A 24,475-nucleotide genomic window follows, 5' to 3' on the forward strand; every position below is an offset into this window, starting at 1 on the left:
TAACGCTGCGAGGTACTGGCAAGACAGACACAGAGAGAGAGAGGGGGGGGGGAGAGAGAGACAGACAGACAGACGCAGACAGAGAGAGAGAGAGAGCAGACACTAACAACCTGCCACCCTTTGTGTCCAGAACACAGAAACTTCCAACGTCTCCACACTTACTTCACCTGGCAAGAAAGGTGCGACTAAAGGAAACAAAACAAAAAACAAAATAATTACACTTCTAAAGCGTTCAGACTGTAAGTGATTTAAACACACAAACACAGACACCGAGACACAGGCACAGACACACAGATATAGACACACAGACACACAGATACAGACGTACAGACACACACACAAATACTGTAATACCTGATGACCCCCCACACCCCTTAAACGAACAAAACTGTTAACAGTGAGAATTCACAAGCATGTAATCCAATACATAAATAAATAATTAATCACACTGCTTCTGTTGCACACAATCTAGATTACAGCTCTGTGCATTATAACTCTCAAAAAGATAAATAAATGAATAGCAGAAAAGATGGAAGAAAAAAAAAGTTCAAACAAGCACACGGGGTGAGAAAATTAAAGACAGAGACATAAACAGGGTTAGAGACACTCTGAGAGAGAGAGAGAGAGAGACAGAGTGGAGAGACTGACACCATCTTATTTTCCTTTATATTTCATTTCATTGTAATGTAAACGCACAAGAGGTTACGGCAATAGGCGTGTGCTATAGGCAGGATATCACAACAGGTGCAAAATGTGGTTTACTTCGTAATCACAGATGTGCAGAATAGTTACTTTACTGATGCAAAAAATAACAATATCAACATTTTCAAAATCAAAAAAATAACCGCACAATTACAACCAGTATTTCTCCATGACAAGCACAAATCATCATAGTGGCCTGATGTTTTAAAGATCGGTTATCACAGCTAGTTATCACAGATTTGCTTCTGCTTAAATACACAATAAAGCTTAAGACATTAGCAATTCAAATATATAATGAATCATGCAACGAAAGTTTAAAAAGGAAAAACAACCCACACGAAACACAAACCGAGAAGAATGCGGATGCTATAGAGAAAAAAAAAAGGAAAAAAAAAGAAAAAAAAAAAAAAGAAGAAAAAAAAAGAAAAAAAAAGAAAACGAAAGCGTTTCCGTTTCACAATGTGTGTGTGTGTGTGTGTGGTGGGCAGCTTGGTTGGTGGGGATGGGGGTGGTGTTAAGGGGTCGGTGGGATGGGTGGTGAGGGGTGCGGATATATATATATATATATATATATATATATATATATATATATATGTGTGTGTGTGTGTGGTGTGGTGTGTGGGCAGCGTGGTTGGTGGGGGTGGGGGTGATGATAGGGGGTTGGTGGGGGTTGCGGGTATATATATATGTGTGTGTGCTGCAGCTACTACTACTACTATTACTACTAGTACCACTGTTGCTGCTGCTGCTACTACTACTACAACATCTACTACCATCACTCTTCATGATGAAGGTGATGATAAACAGCTTGAGCAAGAAAAATGCGATTGACTCATATATTGATAAACAGGTCGTCCTGTAGAACCATGTGTACACAATGAACAAATAGATAAATAAATATCAAAAATAAATTATAGCACAACTTGAGCAACAAAAGTGCAAATCCAACACATCTACTGAACAACACTTCACCAAACTGAACTCTACATCAATAACAATAAAAACGATAAGCATCACCATGTTCCAAGCAAAATTCTTAAATTTTCTGAGCAATTCAAGCGTGATTAGAGGCAAGATTTTACAAGAAAGAAAAGACATTGCAGAACTGGATGCATGTTAATAATGATAGTAATAATAATAACGATAACAGCAACAACGTGAGCAACACCGCAAGTGCAGTCAGTTCATCCAATGAAGACCAGTTCACCGATACAACTCCGAATCTCTGCAGCTTGTCCGAAACTGTTCCTGTCGGTAAACGTGGGGCCAGCAAGTGCGGAGCCTCTTATCTTTTTACTGGCTCCTTCCCCAATGACTTTCCCCATAGCACTACGACTCATATCAAACACAAATCGCGATGAAGAAGCGGGCCGTAAACAGCAAAGTCCATGGAATTACAGGACACGGCTTCAGAGACAGCATGCTCAAAGAAAGAAGAAAATAGAAAAAGGGAGGAAATGAAAAAGAGACTGCATCAAAGACATAAGCAACCTCTGTGGCATTCAAGAATGGAATGCCTTGATAAGAACAGGGAGAAAACGTGGCATGAAAATAAAATCAACGTTGCCAATCGTCCCCTCTTTGTGGTTCATCGGATCGCGATGAAGACTGGTGAAATGCGTAAGGTTTCTTCTTCATTCCCATTAAAATAGCTTTTAAGATTATCACATACGGTTTTTTTTTTCTTTTTTTTTTTTTTGTATTGCTGCTATACAAATAACACATATAATGTCTCAATAACTTAATTAATGACAGCGAGCGTTATGATCAGAAGATCATTACAAACTATCATTTAAGATGATCTAAAGAAGAACTGTGATTTTTTTTTAAACAAAGATAAATGTTTACACACAGATAAAAATTATGATTAGGATATTATTAAACATTTCTCAGTAGAATATTATCACACATTTCTGATTAGAATATTAGTATACATTGTCGCAGAAGATAGTCATAAAAAGTAAGATAGTCTTTCGTGGAGATAATTTGTTCAGCGTCTATGCAGAAACTGAGCATTCTAGTTACATTATCATCATAATTAAAGCGTGCTTTTGACGATTACTATAAGTAAGTTTATTATCTTTGTACATTCTCAGGGTCAGTAGAATATTATCACACATTTCTGATTAGAATATTAGTATACATTGTCGCAGAAGATAGTCATAAAAAGTAAGATAGTCTTTCGTGGAGATAATTTGTTCAGCGTCTATGCAGAAACTGAGCATTCTAGTTACATTATCATCATAATTAAAGCGTGCTTTTGACGATTACTATAAGTAAGTTTATTATCTTTGTACATTCTCAGAGTCATTGAGCATCTGTTGAAGGTACTATCACAATTATCAACAATGACAACTGTTGTTATAAAAACGATTACTTCCACAAACAGTCTTTAGGTAAACATATATTCCCCCATGTTTTACCAATAGACGGTTTTCACTGTATTTTCGTGACAAGTCATGATATTCTGCACACAGCTATAAACAATGGGTGGTCGTCACAGAAGGGAGGCAGGAAAAACCACAATATTAAAATATTCTCCACAGCAATGATGATAAAAGCAAAGAAGAAGAAGAAAAAAAGAAAGGCAATAACATGCATGTGCGTACAGGTACATAGGCAGGGGAGCGAGGGGGGATACAGGCGGAAAAACATTAAAAAAAAACACAGAAAACGACGCCATCAAACTACGCTGTTCATCTCTCCCCAAAACAGCACAGAATAAACAGCAAAGAAAGCGAAGAATGCATTTATCACAACTCTCGTTCCGAATCTGAAGACATGGTGTGAGATAAGTATATGGATGTGTGTATATATAAACTCTACGCAGCAGCAGATTCAGCGCCCGCTTCAGAAGCGAAGCGGAGGGAAGGTGGGGTGGGGGAGGGCACTTTCAGGCCTTGACACATCCAAGACTTGTCTCCCTTCCAAGCCAATCTGCAGCAGAAGGTTTTTGCCAACAGCCTGTCCCATGAGTCCACGAGTTAACGTTTTCCACCTAGCCATCTGTAGTTGCCATCCCTTGTACAAAGCGTAATTAAAAAACACTACCATTTAGAAAGACATTTAAAAAAGAAAAAATATCCATCAACAAATGACACCATTTGAAACACCAGAACCAAACTGAGAGGCTTGTCACGCTAGGTTATTCGTACGCGACAATTGCTACGTAATTTCGTATCGTATATATGTTGGCACAGGCACTGATACGGCTAGCTACAAATACATTTCGTAGCTAAAATTCAGTAGAAATTCGGCTTTCTTCGACACGTAAAAAGCACACCACCACCCTATACACACATTCCGCGTTGTGATTCAAATTCCTGGAAACGCAAGCCAGAATTGTGCATTCAGAGAAGCAATCGATACAATATAATGTTACACAACCCAGTACAACACAATGCAAAACTACGCATTGCAGTGCAATAAATTCGATGTCATGCAGTATTATGCAAATACTAAATTCAACACAACTCCACTACCAGAACAGAACCGTGCAATACACACACAGTCAACAGAAAAACAAGCAGGACGAAGAATGCCAACAACAGAAAACCACACTGTGTTCGTTTCCCACTATTTCTGGTCACAAACGCAGACTAGGGTCAAAGAAAAAATACGATTAGCTACACAAGAATCACGAAAATCTCATTTTCTAAACAAACACAGAGATCAAACAGCCACCAACGAGTGGAGAAAACATGAAGACAATAAACAGTAACGAAAAAAAATCGATAATGAGCAGAAAATTGCGGATTATACGGAAAAGATTTCGTTGGAAATTACCAAAAGAATTCCTTGAGCAAATCGTTTTAGTGAGCCTTGAAGGCGTGCCAGTTTGGACAAAAACACTCTTTCGTCTTTGCAAAACCGTTTAGTCAGACTTGTTATAAATTATAGCGTTTGTGGATATCAAACAAATTGTACCATTGATACAAGTTGAATATGCCACATCTCAAACGCAAAATTGTGGTTTTAAAAAAGGTCGTCTTTATCTTGAGAAAACATTATACTAAATACAAGAGACGATCTTGTTAAAACAAAATAGAAAAAAAAATCGACAGTTGCAAACGTGAAGGTTTTTAAGTTGACGGAATATTTATAAGTCTGCCACAAATGGCTTGCATGTAAGAGAAACGGTGTCTGGAAGTTTAAAAAAAAAAAAACAACAACAACTGAAAACAAGGGACATCTGACTATTTTGGAAATGCATTCTTGCAGTTTGATCCTCACAGAAAACAAAGGACGGAAGGTTTTGCCAAGGAGATGTGATACTGAACTATCAGGCACACTTGACCATGGTTTGAAAAATGAAGGTTTACTTTTGTGTTGGAAGACTACGTGATCCTGATCTGAACCATTATATCAGATGATGAAGGACAAGACATGATCAAAGTCCTGGTTAATTGAAAAGGTTTCCAAGGCTTTCAGATGGCACAGGGCGGTTGATGTTCTTGCCACAACTTAAGCCACTCCAGAAGTTGTTGGTGTTCTCCATAGACCCAGGACATGCAGGTGTTGTTCCACCTATGGAAATCTCAATGTGGGGCCCTGTAGGGGTTGGTGCTGTTGGTGCACCGCTTGCAGTGCTGAGATTGTCCAAAGGTCAGTTTTTCTCTTACTAAAACCAGGGCATGGTTGCATCAGCGATCATGACAGAGTGCAGTTTGCTTCAGTCAAGGATTTACCTAGGTGTTGGGGAATTAGCGTTAGTAAAATTATGAATGTTAAGCAAAAAATAGCGCTGCTAAGATCGCTAAACAACCCAGCCCAGGAGAAATACCTTAAGACACGGTGGAAACTTTCAGAAATGTCTTCAAGAATATGTCACGAAACACACGTGATCGTGTTCTACCCCATGAGAGGGCCCCACCTCAGAATCGTGGTTTGACTATGCGTGTTAGCTACCTGGGCGAATCAGTTCGTGTCAAATGTGTCTGGTCGTTGGTTGCTTTCTTCACAGCTCGCGTCACTTGAGTGGCTGATGCAAGTTTTTTTTGTTCGCGTAACTGGTTTCAGTTTTAAACCACTTAATGGGATATCTGATATATGATACTTTATAAAGTCTGCGGCAGTTCATTATTTGTGTACATGGATGTGTCTGTTACCTATGTTCTTTCCTGGATTCCGTATCATGCTATCCATGACTGAAAACAGAGCACAGGATCATACTGGTGACCTTGCAGACTCTGTGGTGATATCTGCAGTCAGAAGACAGTGGACGATACTGATGACCTGGGCAATGTGGTCACCTCCATTCAGCTGTCAGAAGACAGGGCCGTGCTTCTGTGGGGCGCTGTGCAAGTGAAGTGGTCTGAAGTCAGGCAGTGTGGGGCCCTGTAGGGGTGATGTGATCAGAAGACAGGACAGGCTGTGTGGGGCCCTGTAGGGGTGATGTGATCAGAAGACAGTGTGGGGCCCTGTAGGGGTAATTTGATCAGAAGACAGAGGACAGGCTGTGTGGGGCACTGTTCGGGTGACGTGGTCAGAAGACAGGCTGTGTGGGGCCCCTGTATGAGTGACGTGGTCAAAAGACAGGCTGTGTGGGGCCCGTATAGGGGTGACGTGGTCAGACGACAGGCTGTGTGGGGCCCTTTAGGGGTTATGTGGTCAGAAGACAGAGGACAGGCTGTGTGGGGCCCTGTAGGGGTGACGTGGTCAGAAAACAGGTTGTGTGGGGCCCTTTAGGGGTGATGTGGTCTGAGGACAGGCTGTGTGGAGCCCTGTAGGGGTGATGTAATCAGAAAACAAAGGACAGGCTGTTTGGGGCCCTGTATGGGTGACATGCTCAGAAGACAGATGACAGTGTGGGGCCCTGTAGGGGTGATGTGGTCAGAGGACAGGCTGTGTGGGGCCCTGTAGGGGGTGACATGGTCAGAGGACATGCTGTGTGGGGCCCTGTTGTGTTGATGTGGTCAGAGGACATGCTAAGTGGGGCCCTGTAGTGGTAATGTCAGAAGACAGAGGACAGGCTGTGTGGGGCCCTGTAGGGGTGACGTGGTCAGAAGACAGTGTGGGGTCCTGTACGGTGACGTGGTCTGAAGACAGAGGACAGGCTGTCTGGGGCCCTGTAGGGGTGGCGTGGTCAGAGGACAGGCTGTGTGGGGCCCTGTACGTTGACGTGGTCAGAAGACAGAGGACAGGCTGGTGGTCTTGTCAGTCACCAGGTCCCAGATCCGGACAGAGCCATCGTCACTGCAGCTGACAAAGCGGCGGTCAGACACCTGTCCAACACACACAGTGACCAGTGCAGGTTATTGCACTGTCTCGTTACCATCGTCATCGTCTTTTTCTTCTCATGCTTTTACTGTCTCGTTATCATCGTCATCGTCTTTTTCTTCTCATGCTTTTACTGTCTCGTTATCGTTGTCATCGTTTTTTTCTTCTAATGCTTTTACTGTCTCGTTATCACCGTCATCGTCGTTTTCGTCTCACGCATTTCACCGCTTGCAACTGAAGAAAAAGCAAGAAACCATCTCAATGTTCGTTGATTTCAACCCTCTTTCCTTCCGAAGAATACATGGAATCTTAAAAGTTCATTCACACAGAAGCGCATTTGCATCAAAGGGGAAAATACAAGAAAAGATGTAACTATATTTACTGCTGCGACGGAACTCACTCCGTCTTAATGTCATAAAAACAACCTCTTTCCGTTTTGCGTCAGTGGCTGCTGTTGAGGACGCTGCACATCGTTCTTGCTTCTGGTTACTTAACGGAATTGATGGAGTATGTGTGTTAGTGACAGAAAAGCACACACATACACGCACGCACGCACTCTCTCTCTCTCTCTCTCTCTCTCTCTCTCTCTCTCTCTCTATCTATCTATCTATCTATCTATCTCTCTCTCTCACACAGTCTTGTCATGAAGCAATCATCTTGTCATCGAATGACCACTGCCCTGTCACCCACTGGTGGCTGTTCCATTACCCAGCCAGCGAGTACAGTTTGTCTTAAAGAGACAGTGACGATCATTCCATCAGCTGTTGACGATCCTGGCATCATCAACTGAGGACAGCAAAGTGAGAGCTGTATCATCAATAGTTTCCCCATTGCAACGGGAAATCATTTACAGCTTAGTCTTTTGTGATGGACTATGACTCTCAAACTAAGAGGCAAAATTGCATTGGCTCTTAGTGCTGCAGCCTTGTTGGCCTTCGGGAAGCATCCCAACGCCAAGAGAGTGGGGATGTAACTTGGACAAGACACTCTCCACTACATGTATAATCAAATTCTAGCCCAGGTAGTCGGGACAGCAGTTACCTCCTCTGCCGTTCTGATGGGTAGAGGAGGTGCAGGAAAATTTGTGGTGTGTGTGTGTGTGTGTGTGTGTGTGTGTGTTGGAGCTCATGTACGTTTATATGTATTTGACTGTGCTTTCATATCTGTGAAACTGCGTTTTTGGGGCATATCTGTTATGCATGTGTGGGTGTATGTGTGAATGTGTGTCTTCATGTTCTATATTTATTTGCTTATTTATCATCATTGTTGTCTTATTTATTTAATTATTTATTTATTATTATTATTATTTTATCATTATTTTCATTACTACTATCTTTTTTTTTAATCATAATTATTATTTATTTATTTATGTATGTACGCTTATCTATATATTTTTTTTTTCTCAAGGCCTGACTAAGCGCGTTGGGTTACGCTGCTGGTCAGGCATCTGCTTGGCAGATGTGGTGTAGCGTATATGGATTTGTCCGAACGCAGTGACGCCTCCTTGAGCTACTGAAACTGAAACTGAAACTCTGATGGTCACAGTCGAACACGACTGACTATCATACATACAGGACTGTGGACCTCGTGGAAAACACGGCCAGTCTTGTCACCGCCGTTGACAGATTGGGCAGGCAAGCCAACTCAGGTGTCCCAGGTGTTTAACCTCTCCAATCCCAGCTGTCCCGGGAGTTTAATCCGTGCTATCCCAGCTGTCCAACGGGCTCAGCGTTACCTGCCCCTGCCGGACATGGCGGTGACAGACACGCGAGGGCAGACAACTCCTCCACACCACTGACACAAATCCTCTCCAAAGCTCCACAGGGGTGAAAATGACAGTCCCGTTAAGGGTGGGCATATATTTACCATGTTAATGTGGACTATGCTAATGAAGCAGGTGGATAACGCACACACGTGCGCAGGCGTCACACTGATAAGACGAAGGACAGAAAAAATGTGAATGAGGCAGAGGTGGAAGAGGAGGAGGAAAAGACAAGAAGAAGAATTCGAAAAGAAGATGAAGACGACGACGAAGAAGAAGAACGAGAAGAAGGAGAAGAAAGCAGGAAGGGGAAGAGGGTGGGAAAAAAAACTAGAACAAAAGCAATAACAACAAGAAGAGAAAAAAGAGAAGAAGAAGAAGTAGTAGTAGTAGTAGTAGTAGTAGTAGTAGAAGAAGAAAGAAGAAGAAGAAGAAGAAGATACAGCAGGAGAAGGGGGTGAATAAACAAGAACAAAAACAAGGAAAACCAAAATAAAAGAAAGGAGAATAAGAAAAGAAGAACAACACGAAGAAGAAAACAACGCCGAAGAAAAGAAAAGACAACCGCCCCCCCCCCCCCCCCCCCGGGACCTCCCCCCCCCCTTCCCCCCCCCCCCCCCCCCAACCGAAGACCTGCACGGAAAAGTTAACTCGCACGGACAATCAAATCTTCAATGACTAAAATCAAAGAAGTACGATTTAAAATAGATACAGCAAAAATTGGTATTCGTGTGTGTGGCGTGTATTCCAAAATGTGTGTATGGTTGCAAACCACATATGCGGCTGACACCAGACGACGTTCTGACGGGCGCATCTCTCGTGTATATATTTGCTTGCAGGATATCAAATACGCATATTAAAGATCTTGTAATCCATGTCAGCGTTCGGTGGCGTACGTTTCGAGACAAGAATATACTAAACATGTATACCCCCTCCCAAAACACACACACACACACACACACACACACACACACACACTGGAGTATGGCTGCGGGGTGAAAAACGGTTACACACGTAAAAGCCCACTTGTACATACGGGAAAACAAGGGAGCTGCAGCCCACATCAGCAGAAAAAGAAGGGCGTCGTCTCTCTGTGTCCTGTTGAAATATCATCATCATCATCCTGTTGCTGAAAATCGAAAATCAGCATATCTGTATCGAACTCTCCGACAAAAAGTGACACTTTACACTTCTCGATGTATCTGTTTGTTGAGTACTTTGACTCGCACACACACAAATATAGCACAGAGCAGAGAATGCCGAACACAAGTCACAGCCAAATACTCAGAAGAAGAAAAAATAAAATTGGGGAACATCCTTAAACGCCGACACGATACGTTAAAAATATTTGGTCAAGTTGGAATGAAATGTTTCCTTTGACACATCTGTCAAGCGACGAAGTTCCAAGCAAATAGAACCTCGTGCTGATTATCTACAGAAACTGCCACAGCGCACTGGAAGTGATGGAGATAAAGTTAATGGGTGAGATGAGAGTTCCACATGACAAGGCAAACAACTGGACGGACTCGTAGAGAAGAAGAGAGAGAGAGAGAGAGAGAGAGAGAGAGAGAGAGAGAGAGAGAGAGAGATTGACAAGGCAAATAAGTGGACGGACTAAGGAAACAAGCACGGTTTAGGGGGGAACCTTCTTATCAGTCCCGCTCACCTCTGCATTTAGAGAGAATCCCCACATCCCACAGTTAATGGAAGCCAGCTCATGAAAGGCCAAGGAGCAGTGCGCTAAGGATCTTCACCATCATCACCTACACCATCTCATCCAAATACTTAGTTCGACCCTTAGTTTTTCGGACGGAACAATAAACCGAGGTCCCGTGTGCAGCATGCACTTAGCGCACGACAAAGAACCGACGGCAACAAAACCGTTGTCCGCGTCGAAAATTCTGTCGAAAAAAAATTCCACTTTTATAGTAAAAGGAATACATTTGCAGACAGAAATAAGGGTGGCGCTGCATTGTGGTAGGTAGGACAGCAGTCCGAATTCCACACGGAGAAACTGTTGTGGCAAAAAGTAATACAATACAATACACTGCAACATATTACAACATAACACAATACAATACTTGAGTTTCAGTTTTTCAAGGAGGCGTCACTAAGTTCGGACAAATCCATATACGCTACACCACATCTGCCAGGCAGATGCCTGACCAGCAGCATAACCCAACGCGCTCAGTCAGGCCTTGAGTGCATGCCTTATATTTGTGTACCTATCAGTGGATTTCTTATACAGAATTTTGCCAGAAGGCAAGGCTCTCGTTACCATGGGTTCTTTTTCAGTGTGCCAAGTGCGTACTGCACGCGGGATCTCGGTTTATTGTCTCATCCGAATGACTGGATGCTAAGTTTGATTTTCTCGTCAAACTTGGGAGAAAGGACGAGAGCGAGATTCGAACCGAGGCCCTCACGGACTCTCTGTATTGGCAGATGAACCTCTTCACCATTCTGCCATCTTCCTCCATACAATACAATACAATACAATACAATCAGCCCTGGCAGAACAGCTCATCAGCGTTTTCACCAGGCCTGAAGGCAGGATCTGGAGTTAAGAACGTTCTCACCGCTACGCAACTCACCGCTGCTAAGTCCACTAATGCAACCCTGCCCTGGTCAGTACACCTGGACTTTCCGCATAGGCAGATCAGAGAGGAAAATGCTGAAAGATCATTGTCACAATGGCTGATACTGTCAGAACATCCAGAGAAAAGTCTGTCCAGAAAGGCAACGTTGATTTCGCTGATATGAGGCAGAAATACCCCTACTTTTCCGGCTAAGAATTAAGCAGAAATCCCTCCATTTTATAGTTAAGCTGAAATTCCTCTATTTTATGATTCAGCAGAAATTACTCTATTCTATAACTGAGCAGGCACTGCTTTATTTTTTCACTCAGCACAGGCTGTTTGGGAGTGTAGTGTTCGTGTTTGTCTCTTTACAATCGGTTTGCCGAAACTAGTTTCGTCGTATCGCACTGGCAAAGAAAGAGGAAAGCAAGTAAATACACAACTCAAACAAACATAGTAATTTTCGCTTCCACATAAAGGGCATACATTCCAAAGGGAATGCTGCTCAGCGCTTTCTGTCAACATGCACACTGTTTACAATTAATGGAGGTAAAGAAGGAACAAACCCAGAAAGGCCGCTACAAACTGTTTTTCTCTTAACAACTTCACGAGCGCTTACTTTGCAGTTTAGTTGCGCTAAGATCCAAAAAGTTGTAAGAGATGCACTTTTCGATAAACTCCGTGGCATATTATTCAAATTTCTTTCAGTCTGACGTTCAGAAACTACACACACACATACTTTCTCCCCCCACCTTCCTCTGTGTGTGTGTGTGTGTGTGTGTGTGTGTGTGTGTGTGTGCGAGCGCGCGCGCGCGCGCGCGAACTAAAGCGAGTGAGAAACAGATGAAGAGAAAGAGAGAAATCTTCACGAAATCAACAAGTGCAACGTTAACTCTTCGAAAGCCCCAAAAGACAACGGTCATGACAACATGAAGGATGAAAGAAAAGAAGACATGGGCATGTCTGTCTATGCTGGATGAACCCAAGCCAAGGGCTGTCCACCATCCTCTGCCAGCAGACATCACTTCCTCTGAACGACCAGCACAGGGAACATCAACAGGGAGGCAGACTCCACATCAGCATCCAGATTCCAGATTCCATCAACTACAAGCAAACACAGGTAGAAGGAATAAGGGGGTGGGAGGTTGTGGTTAAGACTGGCAGAAACAGTGAGAGAGAGAGAACACTGAACACTGAGGGAGGGAGAGAGAGAGAGAGAGAGAGAAAGAGACAGACAGATTCCATCAAACACTGGCAACTACAGCTGGCACAAGGGGGTGGGAGGATGGGGTTGAGATTGGCACAAACAAAGAGAGAGAGACGGGGCGGAGAGAGAGAGAGAGAGAGAGAGAGAGAGAGAGAGAGAGAACGAAATTTTATTTCAAGAGGGTAAGGTTCGTCTGCGGAAACTGGAAAGAATAAAAGAGAGAGAGAGAGAGACAGAAACAGAGACAGAGAGATAGTGACAAACAGAGACAGGGGAAATAGGGATGGAAAGAGAATGGAGAGAAGAAAGGAGAAAGAGGGGGAGGGGAGTATAAAAGAGAGAGACAAAAAGAGGGATAGAGAGAAGGGGGTATAGAGAGAGACACACACACGCGCGCGACAATACAGTACAGTACAGTACAGCACAGTACAGTACAGTACAGAACAATGCAGTGCAATGCAGTACAGTGCAGGTCAGTAATGTACAGCACAGCACAGCACAGCTCAAGAAAAAAAAAAAACACATACCACCACAGAGACAATCGCAAACACAGCCACGGCTTTAAATACAAACACGATACATTCTGGAACTGAAACAAGAATCGTCTTAGAAAAACAGTATTATATGTTTCAAGACTCAGCCAAACACTGGAAAAGAAAACAAACTCATCTTTCCCAGTGGATGCTCTAGAAATTCTCAACAGTTATCTCTCCTGTCTCGGTTTCTTTTAGCCAGTTCATGCCATGGAGTGACAGTGAAAGTGTGCTGCGAAAAAACAAAAACAAAATAAACGTTACTTAAGAAGTGGTTGATCAAGTTCTATAAACAGCCAGCTCTGAAATCTACAACTCTCTGACAACGGAAGCCACCCAGTTTGTGGAAATGACTCCAAGTATAGTTTTAACTCCCCTGTTGTCAGCCAAGAAATACTCCCCTTGGATTTATTATTTCAGGGCAGGTCTTTCTTTTCCTTTTTTTCTTTCTTCCGCCCAAGCCCCATATAAAGTCACCCGTTTTCCCTTTGAAATATCTTTGTTTTTCAAAAACTGCCTGCTTTAACACACATTTTTATGAAATCAAGATAAAACTTTGCGGAGGTCATTTTGAATCAGAACTTGGAAGATTCTACCCCAAGTCCCCCAAAAGACACCAAGGTAGTTATTTCGGGGTCAGTAATACTCCCCCAGAAATACTCCCCATGGAAGTGTTTTGGGCTGGCCCCGAATACGTTCCACGCGTGTTCGTGTGGAGTTACTGTGCCAATGTCTCTGAATAACTATTGGAAAGTGGAGTAAATGCGGCAATGCTTCTGATTAAATTCGAGAGTGGAGTTAATGTGGTATTGTTTCTGAATAACTATTGCATGGAAAAGACAACAGTCCACACTGATTCATCATGGAACGCTTTTGGGACCTTACTGAAGTGTGTTCCGGGCTGCCCAAATTTAACCCCACGCTGTTTATTTGTTTGCCGATTTTTTTCCCACCCGCAATACAGGAATTTGTGCTTTCTTGTTAATATCATAACCTTGATTTTACGGGCATGAAGTCATTTCAAGGTAAGAGTTAGAGCCTTGCCGGATTAACTCCCCACTTTCCACGAATGACTCCATGGGGTTGTGTTTAGGGTGGGGCCATTGTGAGGCTTGACACCGGCAGGAGACGTGAGGTTCTGGTGCAGGAGCTGTGCGGCCTGACCCTGTCTTATTCCCCCACCCACCTGACTGTGTGCCTGGCTGGTTTATGAACGGTATCTGCAGTCCTCCTCATACCTTGGTCTTTGGTCGTCACTCTTCTCAGCCACCGTTTTGGTTGTGTGGAAACATGTTCATCCACACATCTCACGCGCGCGCGCATGTGTGTGTGTGTGTGTGTGTGTGTGTGTGTGTGTGTGTGTGTGTGTGTGTTTCTCTCACTAATATATATTTTCTACCCATCCATATCATCATCAGTCTCCAATGTTACACTGCCAATAAATGATTAATTTTGTTCAGTGAATATGCACGCCTCTTTCTCGCCTCTTTCTCCGTCACTGTCGGTCTGTCAGCCTCTCTCTCTCTCTCTCTCTCTCTCTCTCTCTCTCTCTCTCTCTCTCTCTCTCAGATTGAGATATCTATTTCTTTCCACCCACTGCCAGACTCAACACCAATAATGTTGTGGACATTTTTCCTCTGAAGACTTACGCCGGTAACGCTTTGTGATAACACACACACACACACACACACACACACACAAACAAACAAGTGGAGAGAGATGGATTGCCCGGCGGGATCCTACAGACTCTCTAGATCCCTCAGTATACAAATAGTAGCGTTGATATCCCCAAAGCGGACGGACTTTATCAAGTCGTTTTTACTACATGTTTCTTGTTTATTTTTTTCAAGGTCTACCTACCAACCTGTCACATTTCTTCCTCTTCCAACCTCCACCCTACCTGTTCATTTTTTTGTTTCTTGCAAGTTAACAAGAACAAAAACAAAGAAACAAAAACAAACTCCACAACACACACACACACACACACACACACACACACACACACACACACACACACACACACACACACACGATAAATAAATAAATAGATAAAATAGATAAATAAATAAGACCAGCTATATAAAACAATCTGCGGTATTTGCACATAATCATTCATGACGATGGCCTTTGCGAAGTGACTTTACAACCATTTTGTTTGTCACACACAAAATGGCTCCCATCTCTGTCAGCAAAACCCACACACAGGGGGGCAGAGGAGAAAGCGGTGGGTGTGGGTGTGGAACGGGTGTGGGTAAGGAGGAGGGGATATGGGTGTGGAGGAGGGGTTGTGCGGAATGATGTTCAGTACAAGCACGTCAGCACCACAGTACAAGGTGAGCGCGAGAATGCAGGAAGCACATTTCGGGTGGCAGGCAACCAACCTGGCCCCACCTGGGTACCCCCTGAAAGTTCTTTCTATCTTCCACCTGTGTGACCGAGGCCGCTGCGAAGAGAACTGTCAAAGCCAGGGGCCTGCAGGTAGCGATAGCATCAGAGGGGTGCCGACAACACGTGGCACCTGTTCGTGTGAAGCCAGGTACGGGCCAGTTCACAGGTGTGCAGGCTGATTGTTTCCCTGCCCTGTTGGCCACAGGTGAGTGACGGCAAAGTGCTGCTGGAGACCCGCGTTAAACACTGACTGCTGAGTATAGGTGTAACTCAAAAAGACCAGTTCCGTTGTTCACCACAAACACCATAGTATATGCACGTACACACACACACACACACACACACGTGCACGCGCGCGCAATCATTCACGCATCAGAACATGTACAGCAGCATTTCCGCAATGCCACAGCTTAAGGCGCGAGGTCCAAACAACGCAGTTCTCATCCCTCTTTCCACACACAGCCCAGATCATCTGTGTCTTCCTCCCTAGCAGACTGCAGCCAGCCGGCAACACAATGCTCCAAGTCATCAGCACCTTGATGAGCAGCTCAGCCAGAAGAACCAGCACATTGCGCTACCCTCCACAGCCACCAGCCAGGGCAAAGAAGGAGGGCTAAACGGCACTTAATGAACTGAACCTTACGCTCTCTGCCAACGCCGCTCATCCAGCTCCTGATTAAGATAAGGCTGGGCCACAGGGGTCTCGTTCAGACCCGCAACTTCCCGGCACGGGGAGGTAATCTGACCGTCACTGTATGCCTGGCTGACGCTGATCACTTCTGTGGGAGTATCGGCTGACACTGGGGCCACACTCACTTACCTCCCTTAGCTGCCTCTTTCGCCCCTTTCTTTCGACAACTTTCTTCCGGATTCAAAAACCTGTAAGCTTACTCCTTTCCACAACATTCTGCATAAGAGTAAGGAATTCTCTTCAAAATCTGGAGATTTTGCACTAAAAGCTAAAGGTATAAATAAGTCTGGAGAGACAATACGTCTGCATTTCCCCATGCTTTTGCTCGTTCGTCTATAATCGCTTTTGTGAACAGACGTTAAATTAATGACTAACCATGCTTCAGAACTCGTCATGAATCAGGACGAAGTTGAATGGCATTCTACCCTGTTTTGAGCACTAAACCTTTGAAGGATTGAGTCAAGTATGTTTTTTTTATGTATGTCTGGCCAATTAAAAGATAATGCATTGCACATATACCACGTGTTCTAATAAAAACATATTTTGAACGCTTCTTTTTTGAGTTGACACTCTCATTTCTTTGAAATAAAAATAAAGGGATCTGAAATGCTAATGCTGCACCGCAATTTCTGAAATCAATGACATAAAATATCTAATAAAATTCACCAAACAATCGATCAAACTGGTAGATAGGATGTACAGATATTTGGTGAAACAGACATTGAATACGATGTACAGACATTTGGTGAAACAGACATAGAACGAGACACACAGACAGACAGACAGAGACAGCGACAGGGAGGAAGACTGAGAAGAAATGAGATACACGCAGAGATCGGAGCAGACGTTAAATTGTGAAATGTGTGTGGTCCGTGAAATGTCTGCTTCCATCAATCATCATCACTCTCTCTCACTCTCGTCTTCCCTTCCCTATCCTTGTTACATCAAAACACGACCTCATGTGCGTGTCTTTCAGTTTCAGTTTCAGTTTCAAGGAGATGTCAAAGTGCGTGGACTTATCCATATACAATATTGCCTTGAAAACAAACTTGAATCCGGGGTATACTCCATCACGCGTGGGAGGTCTGGTATGGGGTGTACTCCATCACGGGTGGGAGGTCTGGGTACGGGGTGTACTCCACGGGTTGGAGGTCTATATGGGGTGTACTCCGTCTCGGGTGGGAGGTCTATATGGGGCGTACTCCATCACGGGTGGGAGGTCTATATGGGGTGTACTCCATCACGGGTGGGAGGTCTATATGGGATGCACTCCATCACGGGTGGGAGGTCTATATGGGGTGTACTCCATCACGGGTGGGAGGTCTATATGGGATGCACTCCATCAAGGGTAGGAGGTCTATATGGGGTGTACTCTATAACGGGTGGGAGGTCTATATGGGGTGTAGTCCATCACGGGTGGGAGGTCTATATGAGGTGTACTCCATCAAGGGTGGGAGGTCTATATGGGGTGTACTCCATCACGGGTGGGAGTCTATATGGGGTGTACTCCATCACGAGTGGGAGGTATGGGTACGGGGTGTACTCCATCACGAGTGGCAGGTCTGGGTACGCACACCAGTCATCACTCTTTCTTCCTGCATCAGACAGCTTTCTATCTACCTTTTTAACAACAATAAAGCAAATGACGGAAGAAACATCTCCCTTTTTAACAAGGACAAAGCAACTAACGGAAGAAATCACATAGAAATTAAATAGTAGATGAAGTTAATACAAACTATTAATTTATGTGCGCTGACGGACAATAAGACTGTATCTTATCTTAACCTATATTTCCCAACCAGGAGCATCTCTGTCCCCCCAACCCCCATCCCACCCACCCACCCACACCACCAGCAGACTGCAGCCAGCCGGCAACACAATGCTCCAAGTCATCAGCACCTTGATGAGCAGCTCAGCCAGAAGAACCAGCACATTGCGCTGCCCTCCACAGCCACCAGCCAGGGCAAAGGAGGAGGGCTAAACGGCACTTAATGAACTGAACCTTACGCTCTCTGCCAACGCCGCTCATCCAGCTCCTGATTAAGATAAGGCTGGGCCACAGGGGTCTCGTTCAGGCCCGCTACTCCCCGGCACGGGGAGGTAATCTGACCGTCACTGTATGCCTGGCTGACGCTGATCACTTCTGTGGGAGTATCGGCTGACACTGGGGCCACACTCGCTTACCTCCCTTCGCTGCCAATTCCTTCCCTTCATTTTCCACTCTCTCTCATTCTCTCTCTTAATGCGTGCTTTCTGTCACCCTTTTAAACAATAACAGAGCTACTATTGATGGAAGTAATCATACAGAAATGAAAAAAAAAATCTGTACTCGAGAAGAGTGAACAGAAAGCCATCATTTGTCCTGGGAGTCTACACTACTGCATCCATTTTGAAGCAATTGTACTTTAATTCCAATCTTCAAGAGTATTTACTCATTTTCATGTTGCCCTGTCATTGTCTGTATTTCTTGAGCATAATCTAATGAGAGAGAGAGAGAGAACACTGGGTGCTTACAAATTCCACACATGGGGTGCAGAGGGAAGAAACATCACACACACACACACACACACACATCTCTCTCTATGTATGTATGTATGTATATATATATATATATATATATAGATATATATATATATATAGAGAGAGAGAGAGAGAGAACACTTCATAATAATAGAGTCTCAGTTTATGGCCGAGGCAGCGGTGTGATGGGCAGACACAGCTGAGGCCGACAGGAAGGGGACATAAACCATCACAGCCATTTATGAGTCTGCACCCACTTCTGCCTGTCTGCCGCCACTGTCTTCACTGCCCGCTCTTTTTCCTCCATACACACTGCACGTACAACACGCTCACATCACTGACACTGGGAGATACAGTACCAAAGAACGTGTATCCAAGACATAATGCTCCAAGACACATCAGCACGCAAAGCACATATGCACATACTTGCACACACACACACACACACACACACACTAAGAAAGGAAGAATGGGAGAAAATTAATGCTAACAGAGGAACAGAAATACAGAAAGGATGGATAAACGCATGGATAGGCACACACACACACACACACACACACACACAGACAAGTGGAAAAATGGAGGAGACAGACAAGACAGACAGGCAGAGAAAGAAACAGACAGACATGCATGTGCGTGTTCAGCTGAACATTGGAAAGAATAGGTTGTTTCATGTGCATGAAAAAAAATCTTCCATTCAGTTAAGATCCGGCAAAAAACATTAAAGACTGATTAGTGCATTAGCTTCGATTACTGGTAGCAGTGAATGTGTTACAACTTATGAGCTACCCTGGGGACTTTTTGTTGTATGTAACTGGATGCTGTAGATTGGAGTGTACAATGAAGATGTTGTCACCACTACTTCGTCCTCATCCCCACCAAACCCAATGCAATTGTAAAAATTCGCATTCACAAAAAAAAGAAAAAAAGAAGAAGAAAGAAACAGACAGAAGAAGAATGGGGAATCGAAAGTGTGAGGAAACCATCAGCACTACCATCAATTAATACACAAATGCAGATCAACGTGAACCGAAAAGCACTTTCTACAACAGCGACGGTGATCACTCCCAGAAACCAGAGATACAAACATGGAAGCACACACACACACACACACACACACACACACACACACACACAAAGTCCACATTCCCTCAGTCCATATTAATTCCCACATTACCTCTGTACAACCTCAAGCTTTCAACTGACTTCACCCCTCAGTTACTGATACGTCCTCACAGCAGTCTATACCCAAGTTGCTTCAAAATATCCTCCAGATTCGCCTGAAATCCATGCACACGTTCAACGTCGTCGGTGTTCCCAGTTTGACGTCACCTGGTGATTGAGTGTGCACGTGCATCATAGTCCGTGACAGACAGACATGAACCAACCAGAGTGTTTACCGGCATTCCCCCCGTGTTCAGTGTGCGTGAAATTACATGTGAAAGAAATTGACTCACTGAACAATTCGCGGAGATTTTACTGACAAAACCTGATGAATGTGTCTCAGTGTATACATACATACATACATACATATCTCAGTGTGTGTGTGTGTGTGTGTGTGTGTGTGGTGTATATTTGACATGCACAGACACCCACACATACACACCCACACACCTTCCCCCCGAACCCCCCCAACACACACACACTGAGATATGTATGTAGGTATGTATGAATGTAAGAGCAATATCCACAATTTTCCTCTCAAGACGGAATGCGTAGTGTTCACAACAAGGTGTGGACGTTCACTTTGTCAGTCAGACAGAGGAGTGGAGGGGAAGAAAAGTGGATATTGCCAATGTATGTATGTATGTACGTACCTACTTACGTATGTAACACATGTTCGAACACGTACCCACAGTCGACAAACACACACGTGCCAGCACTTAACACACGCAGCCAAGACAAGAGAAAGAGCGGAGCGGTGGGGGGGAGGGGGGGGGATGCACACAGCTAACCCCCACCCTCAACACATCAACATGAAAGCAAAAGCGTTCGGCGTTTATGATGACAGTACCTTCACCCCACCCACACACCCCCCACCCTTCCACCCCTCCGGCATACAGCAGATATACATTATCTGGCACAGCCCAGTTTATGGCAGAGGCAGCGAGGTGTGATGGGCAGACACAGCTGAGGCCGACAGGAAGGGGACATAAACCATCACAGCCATTTATGAGTCTGCACCCACTTCTGCCTGTCTGCCGCCACTGTCTTCACTGCCCGCTCTTCTTCCCTCTTCCGCAGTGTTCACACAACAAACAATCATACTTTACATATGTAACGGAGGTATGATAGTCGTGTCAGACAACGATCATTAGTACAGCAGAGGAGGCAGCTGCTGTTCCCGGCCGACTATCCGGGCAAGATGTTGATTATTGTGGAGGATGTCTTGCCCGAGTTACATCCCTGCTCCTTCGGCCAAGAGGGTTAGGACGGTCGGCGCTGGGATAGTCCCCAAAGGCCAACTAGCCCCTAGGTTGCAGCGCTAAAACCCAATGCAATCTTGCTTCCTTGTTTGAGAGTCTTGGTCCTTCACAAAAGACTAAGGTGAAAAGTTCTCATCACATTTAGTTGGCCAAACTGTTACCTTATGCAATCTCTGATACACGCCGAGCACTGAGTGTGTACCACACATGCATATGATCACACATATACGTTACACCCGACAATACAGAAGAACGAAGAACAGTCAACCAGGCAGTCAGTTTCAGAAAACGACGCAGAATCTTTATTCACCGATACAAAGTAAATCATCTCCACGGGTTAAAAGGAGAGCGCACGGAAAAGCTTCGCACAACGGCGAATAAATTTCATCATAAAACACAACCTTCTTATTTATCTTTTGTTATCGTTCTTTCATTTGTAAAAAATGAAACGTTTTCCTTACATTTGATTCACTTACATTTACCCCCTCATATTTCTCTTATTCAAAGCCTTTCACCCAACAGTTACACAGTTATCGTGGGTACATTTACGAATTCAAACCGATTTTCATCGCCCGTTTTTCTTTCGTCTGGGTTAGCCTCTTTCACACACACACACACACACACACACACACACACACACACGCAAACACACAACGTTGGGCCAACATATAAAGGACATCTTCCATTATGAAGACAAAAATAATAAAGATTATTAGCTGCAAGCACCCCCGAAAACGGAGTATGGCTGCCTACATGGCGTGGTAAAAACGGTCATACACGTAAAAGCCCACTCGTGTTCATACGAGTGAACGCGGGAGTTGCAGCCCACGAACGAAGAAGAAATCAGCTTTAGGCAATTTTTTCCCATTTGTCAAGAGAAACAGGAAAGAAGAAGCTTGGAGGCTGTTCCCTATTTGTCATACACAGGTATCCCTTTTCACCGTTATAACCACCTGAAAAGTGAAGAATCCATGTAACGAACCGCTCACTATAAAGCACACACGCACACACACGCGCGCACGCGCACACACACACACACACACGCACACACTTACACAGAGTTTCACTCTATCTTAAAATGTAATATCATCTTACCCAAATGTAGGGGTTTTTTTTCTTTTGTTGTTTTGTTTCTTTTACAGAATAACTGATGTGTGCGTGGTAATCAGGGAAAGGTGTGTCAGTTATTCGTTTTCTCTTTGATATGTACTGACGGGCATTTAAGTGAGCCGAAAAAAGAATTTTCTGTTTTGGTTGAAGCAGACAATAAAGTATTTTGAACTAAACTGAATTAAATTAAAAACCACTTACTGATTACCAGCAGAACATATTTCAGCACACAACACTTTCTCTTCCTGTCCTATGCTTGTAGTGATTTTAGTTTGATGTCTGGACAATGTAGCAGGACGGACAAATGTTGGTGTCCATTTTTACCTGGGTATTGTTGCAGGACGGACTTGGTTTATGTCAAAGTCTGGTATCCATTTATACCTGCGTATTGTTGTGGGACGGCTGTGGTTTATGTCAAATGTTGGTGTCCGTTTATACCTGGGTATTGTTGTAGAACGGATGTTGTTTATGTCAAAGGTTGGTGTCCGTTTATACCTTGGTATTGTTGTAGGACGGACGTGGTTTATGTCAAAGGTTGGTATCCGTTTATACCTGGTTACTGTTGAAGGATGGATGTGGTTTATGTCAAAGGTTGGTGTCCGTTTATACCTGGGTTATTTTTGTAGGATGGACGTGGTTTATGTCAAAGGTTGGTGCCTGTTTGTACCTGGGTATTGTAGGACGGTTGCGATTTATATCAAAGGTTGGCGTCCTTTTATGCCTGGGTATTGTTGTGGGACGGTTGTGGTTTATGTCAAAGTTTGGTGTCCGTTTTTACCTGGGTATTGTTGCAGGATGGACGTGGTTTATGTCAAAGGTTGGTGTCCGTTTTTACCTGGGTACTGTAGAACGGATGTGGTTTATGTCAAAGGTTGGTGTCCGTTTTTACCTGGGTACTGTTGTAGGACGAGCGTGGTTTATGTCAAAGGTTGGTGTCCGTTTATACCTGGGTATTTTTGTAGGATGGACGTGGTTTATGTCAAAGGATGGTGTCTGTTTATACCTGGGTATTGTAGGACGGTTGCGATTTATGTCAAAGGTTGGTGTCCGTTTATACCTGGGTATTGTTGTAGAAGGGATGTGGTTTATGTGTAAGGTTGGTGTCCGTCTATACCTGGGTATTGTTGTAGGACAAGCGTGGTTTATGTCAAAGGTTGGTGTCCGTTTTTACCTGGGTACTGTTGTGGGACGGACGTGGAGGGTCGAGGGGAGAAACTTGCTCAGACTAGCTCTGCAACTAACAATTATCTATGCGCAGGTTATGCGCTGCAAGTGTTCAATCAAAACAGCGCCCACTGAACAACGCGACTCAGCGGAAGTGCTGGGTCTCCTCTGAGGATGGGCCAGATGGCGAACGAAAATTGATTGTTCCTTCCAGACCGCTGGTGCTGAGACTGGCGTCAGAAAGATTCTGTTCTTCCTGAGAACAGGGGATTGGCGATGAATGACGTGAGGGCGATGACGAGAGACAGTGCACGGTGCGGGAGATGTGATGACAAAAAGAAAAAGAAAAGAAAAAGAAGAAAAAAAAGAAAGAAAAGAAATGCTAATCAAAAAGAAGGAAGGAGGGGGGCGGGCATGGGGGTAGGAAGCGCGCTTATTCTAACTACACATTTACCAGCAACACAGACCATCAACAGAAAAGAGCACCTGGCTAACTAACTGTACACCTGCCATGGAAACAAACCACACACCTGAAGGCTCTGGCTTTCTTTTCACAGCGTTGACCGAGAAACCTGAACGTCATCACTGCCATCAACAACAACAACGTATCAGCAACAACAACAAACAGACACAGTTTCCACACGACTTTGGTTTTAGCCCCAGGTGTAGTGGCGAGGGAGAGAGGGGGGCTTTTAAAGCAAAGATACACACATACCTCCACTGGTGCAAGTCAACAAGGCCAACTCTGAACAGAGAGAAGGGGTAGGGGGTGCGATGGGAGGTGAGGATAGGGGAAGGGCGAGGGGAGACCTAGAGATGACATAAAAGGGGACATGAGGGAGGTGGAGAGGCAGAGAGAGAAGAGGCAAGATGAGAAAGGAGGCTTGAGACGAGGGGACACAGAGACAGAGAGTATAGAAAGGAGGACGAAGGAATCAGAGAGAAAACAGAAAGGGGACCATGGAAGAGAGGAGACAGACAGAGAGAACAGAATGGGGGACAGGGACAAGGGGAGACAGCGACAGAGACAACAGAAAAGGGGCTATGGAACGACAGAGGCAGAACAGAACGGGAGACAAAGAACAGAAAGAGGCTAAGGGAGAGCGACAGAGAACAGAAAGGGGCCTAGAGGAGACATAAAACAGAAAGGAGGACAAAGGGAGATAGAGACAGAGAC

At 44.3% G+C, this 24,475-nt stretch overlaps 1 protein-coding gene across 1 annotated transcript in view; it reads right to left on the bottom strand.

Annotated features, from left to right (window-relative positions):
* Positions 1–1,379: 1,379 nt before the first annotated feature.
* LOC143281175 (uncharacterized) overlaps positions 1,380–24,475 on the bottom strand; it is a 126,162-nt gene continuing 103,066 nt past the window's right edge. The window contains exon 22 of the mRNA XM_076586207.1: positions 1,380–6,926. Within this exon, the coding sequence (XP_076442322.1) occupies positions 6,828–6,926 (99 nt within the window). The 3' untranslated portion in view covers positions 1,380–6,827. The remainder of the gene's footprint in view (positions 6,927–24,475) is intronic.

Source organism: Babylonia areolata, chromosome 4, assembly GCF_041734735.1.
Source record: "Babylonia areolata isolate BAREFJ2019XMU chromosome 4, ASM4173473v1, whole genome shotgun sequence".
NCBI classification, from domain to species: domain Eukaryota; kingdom Metazoa; phylum Mollusca; class Gastropoda; order Neogastropoda; family Buccinidae; genus Babylonia; species Babylonia areolata.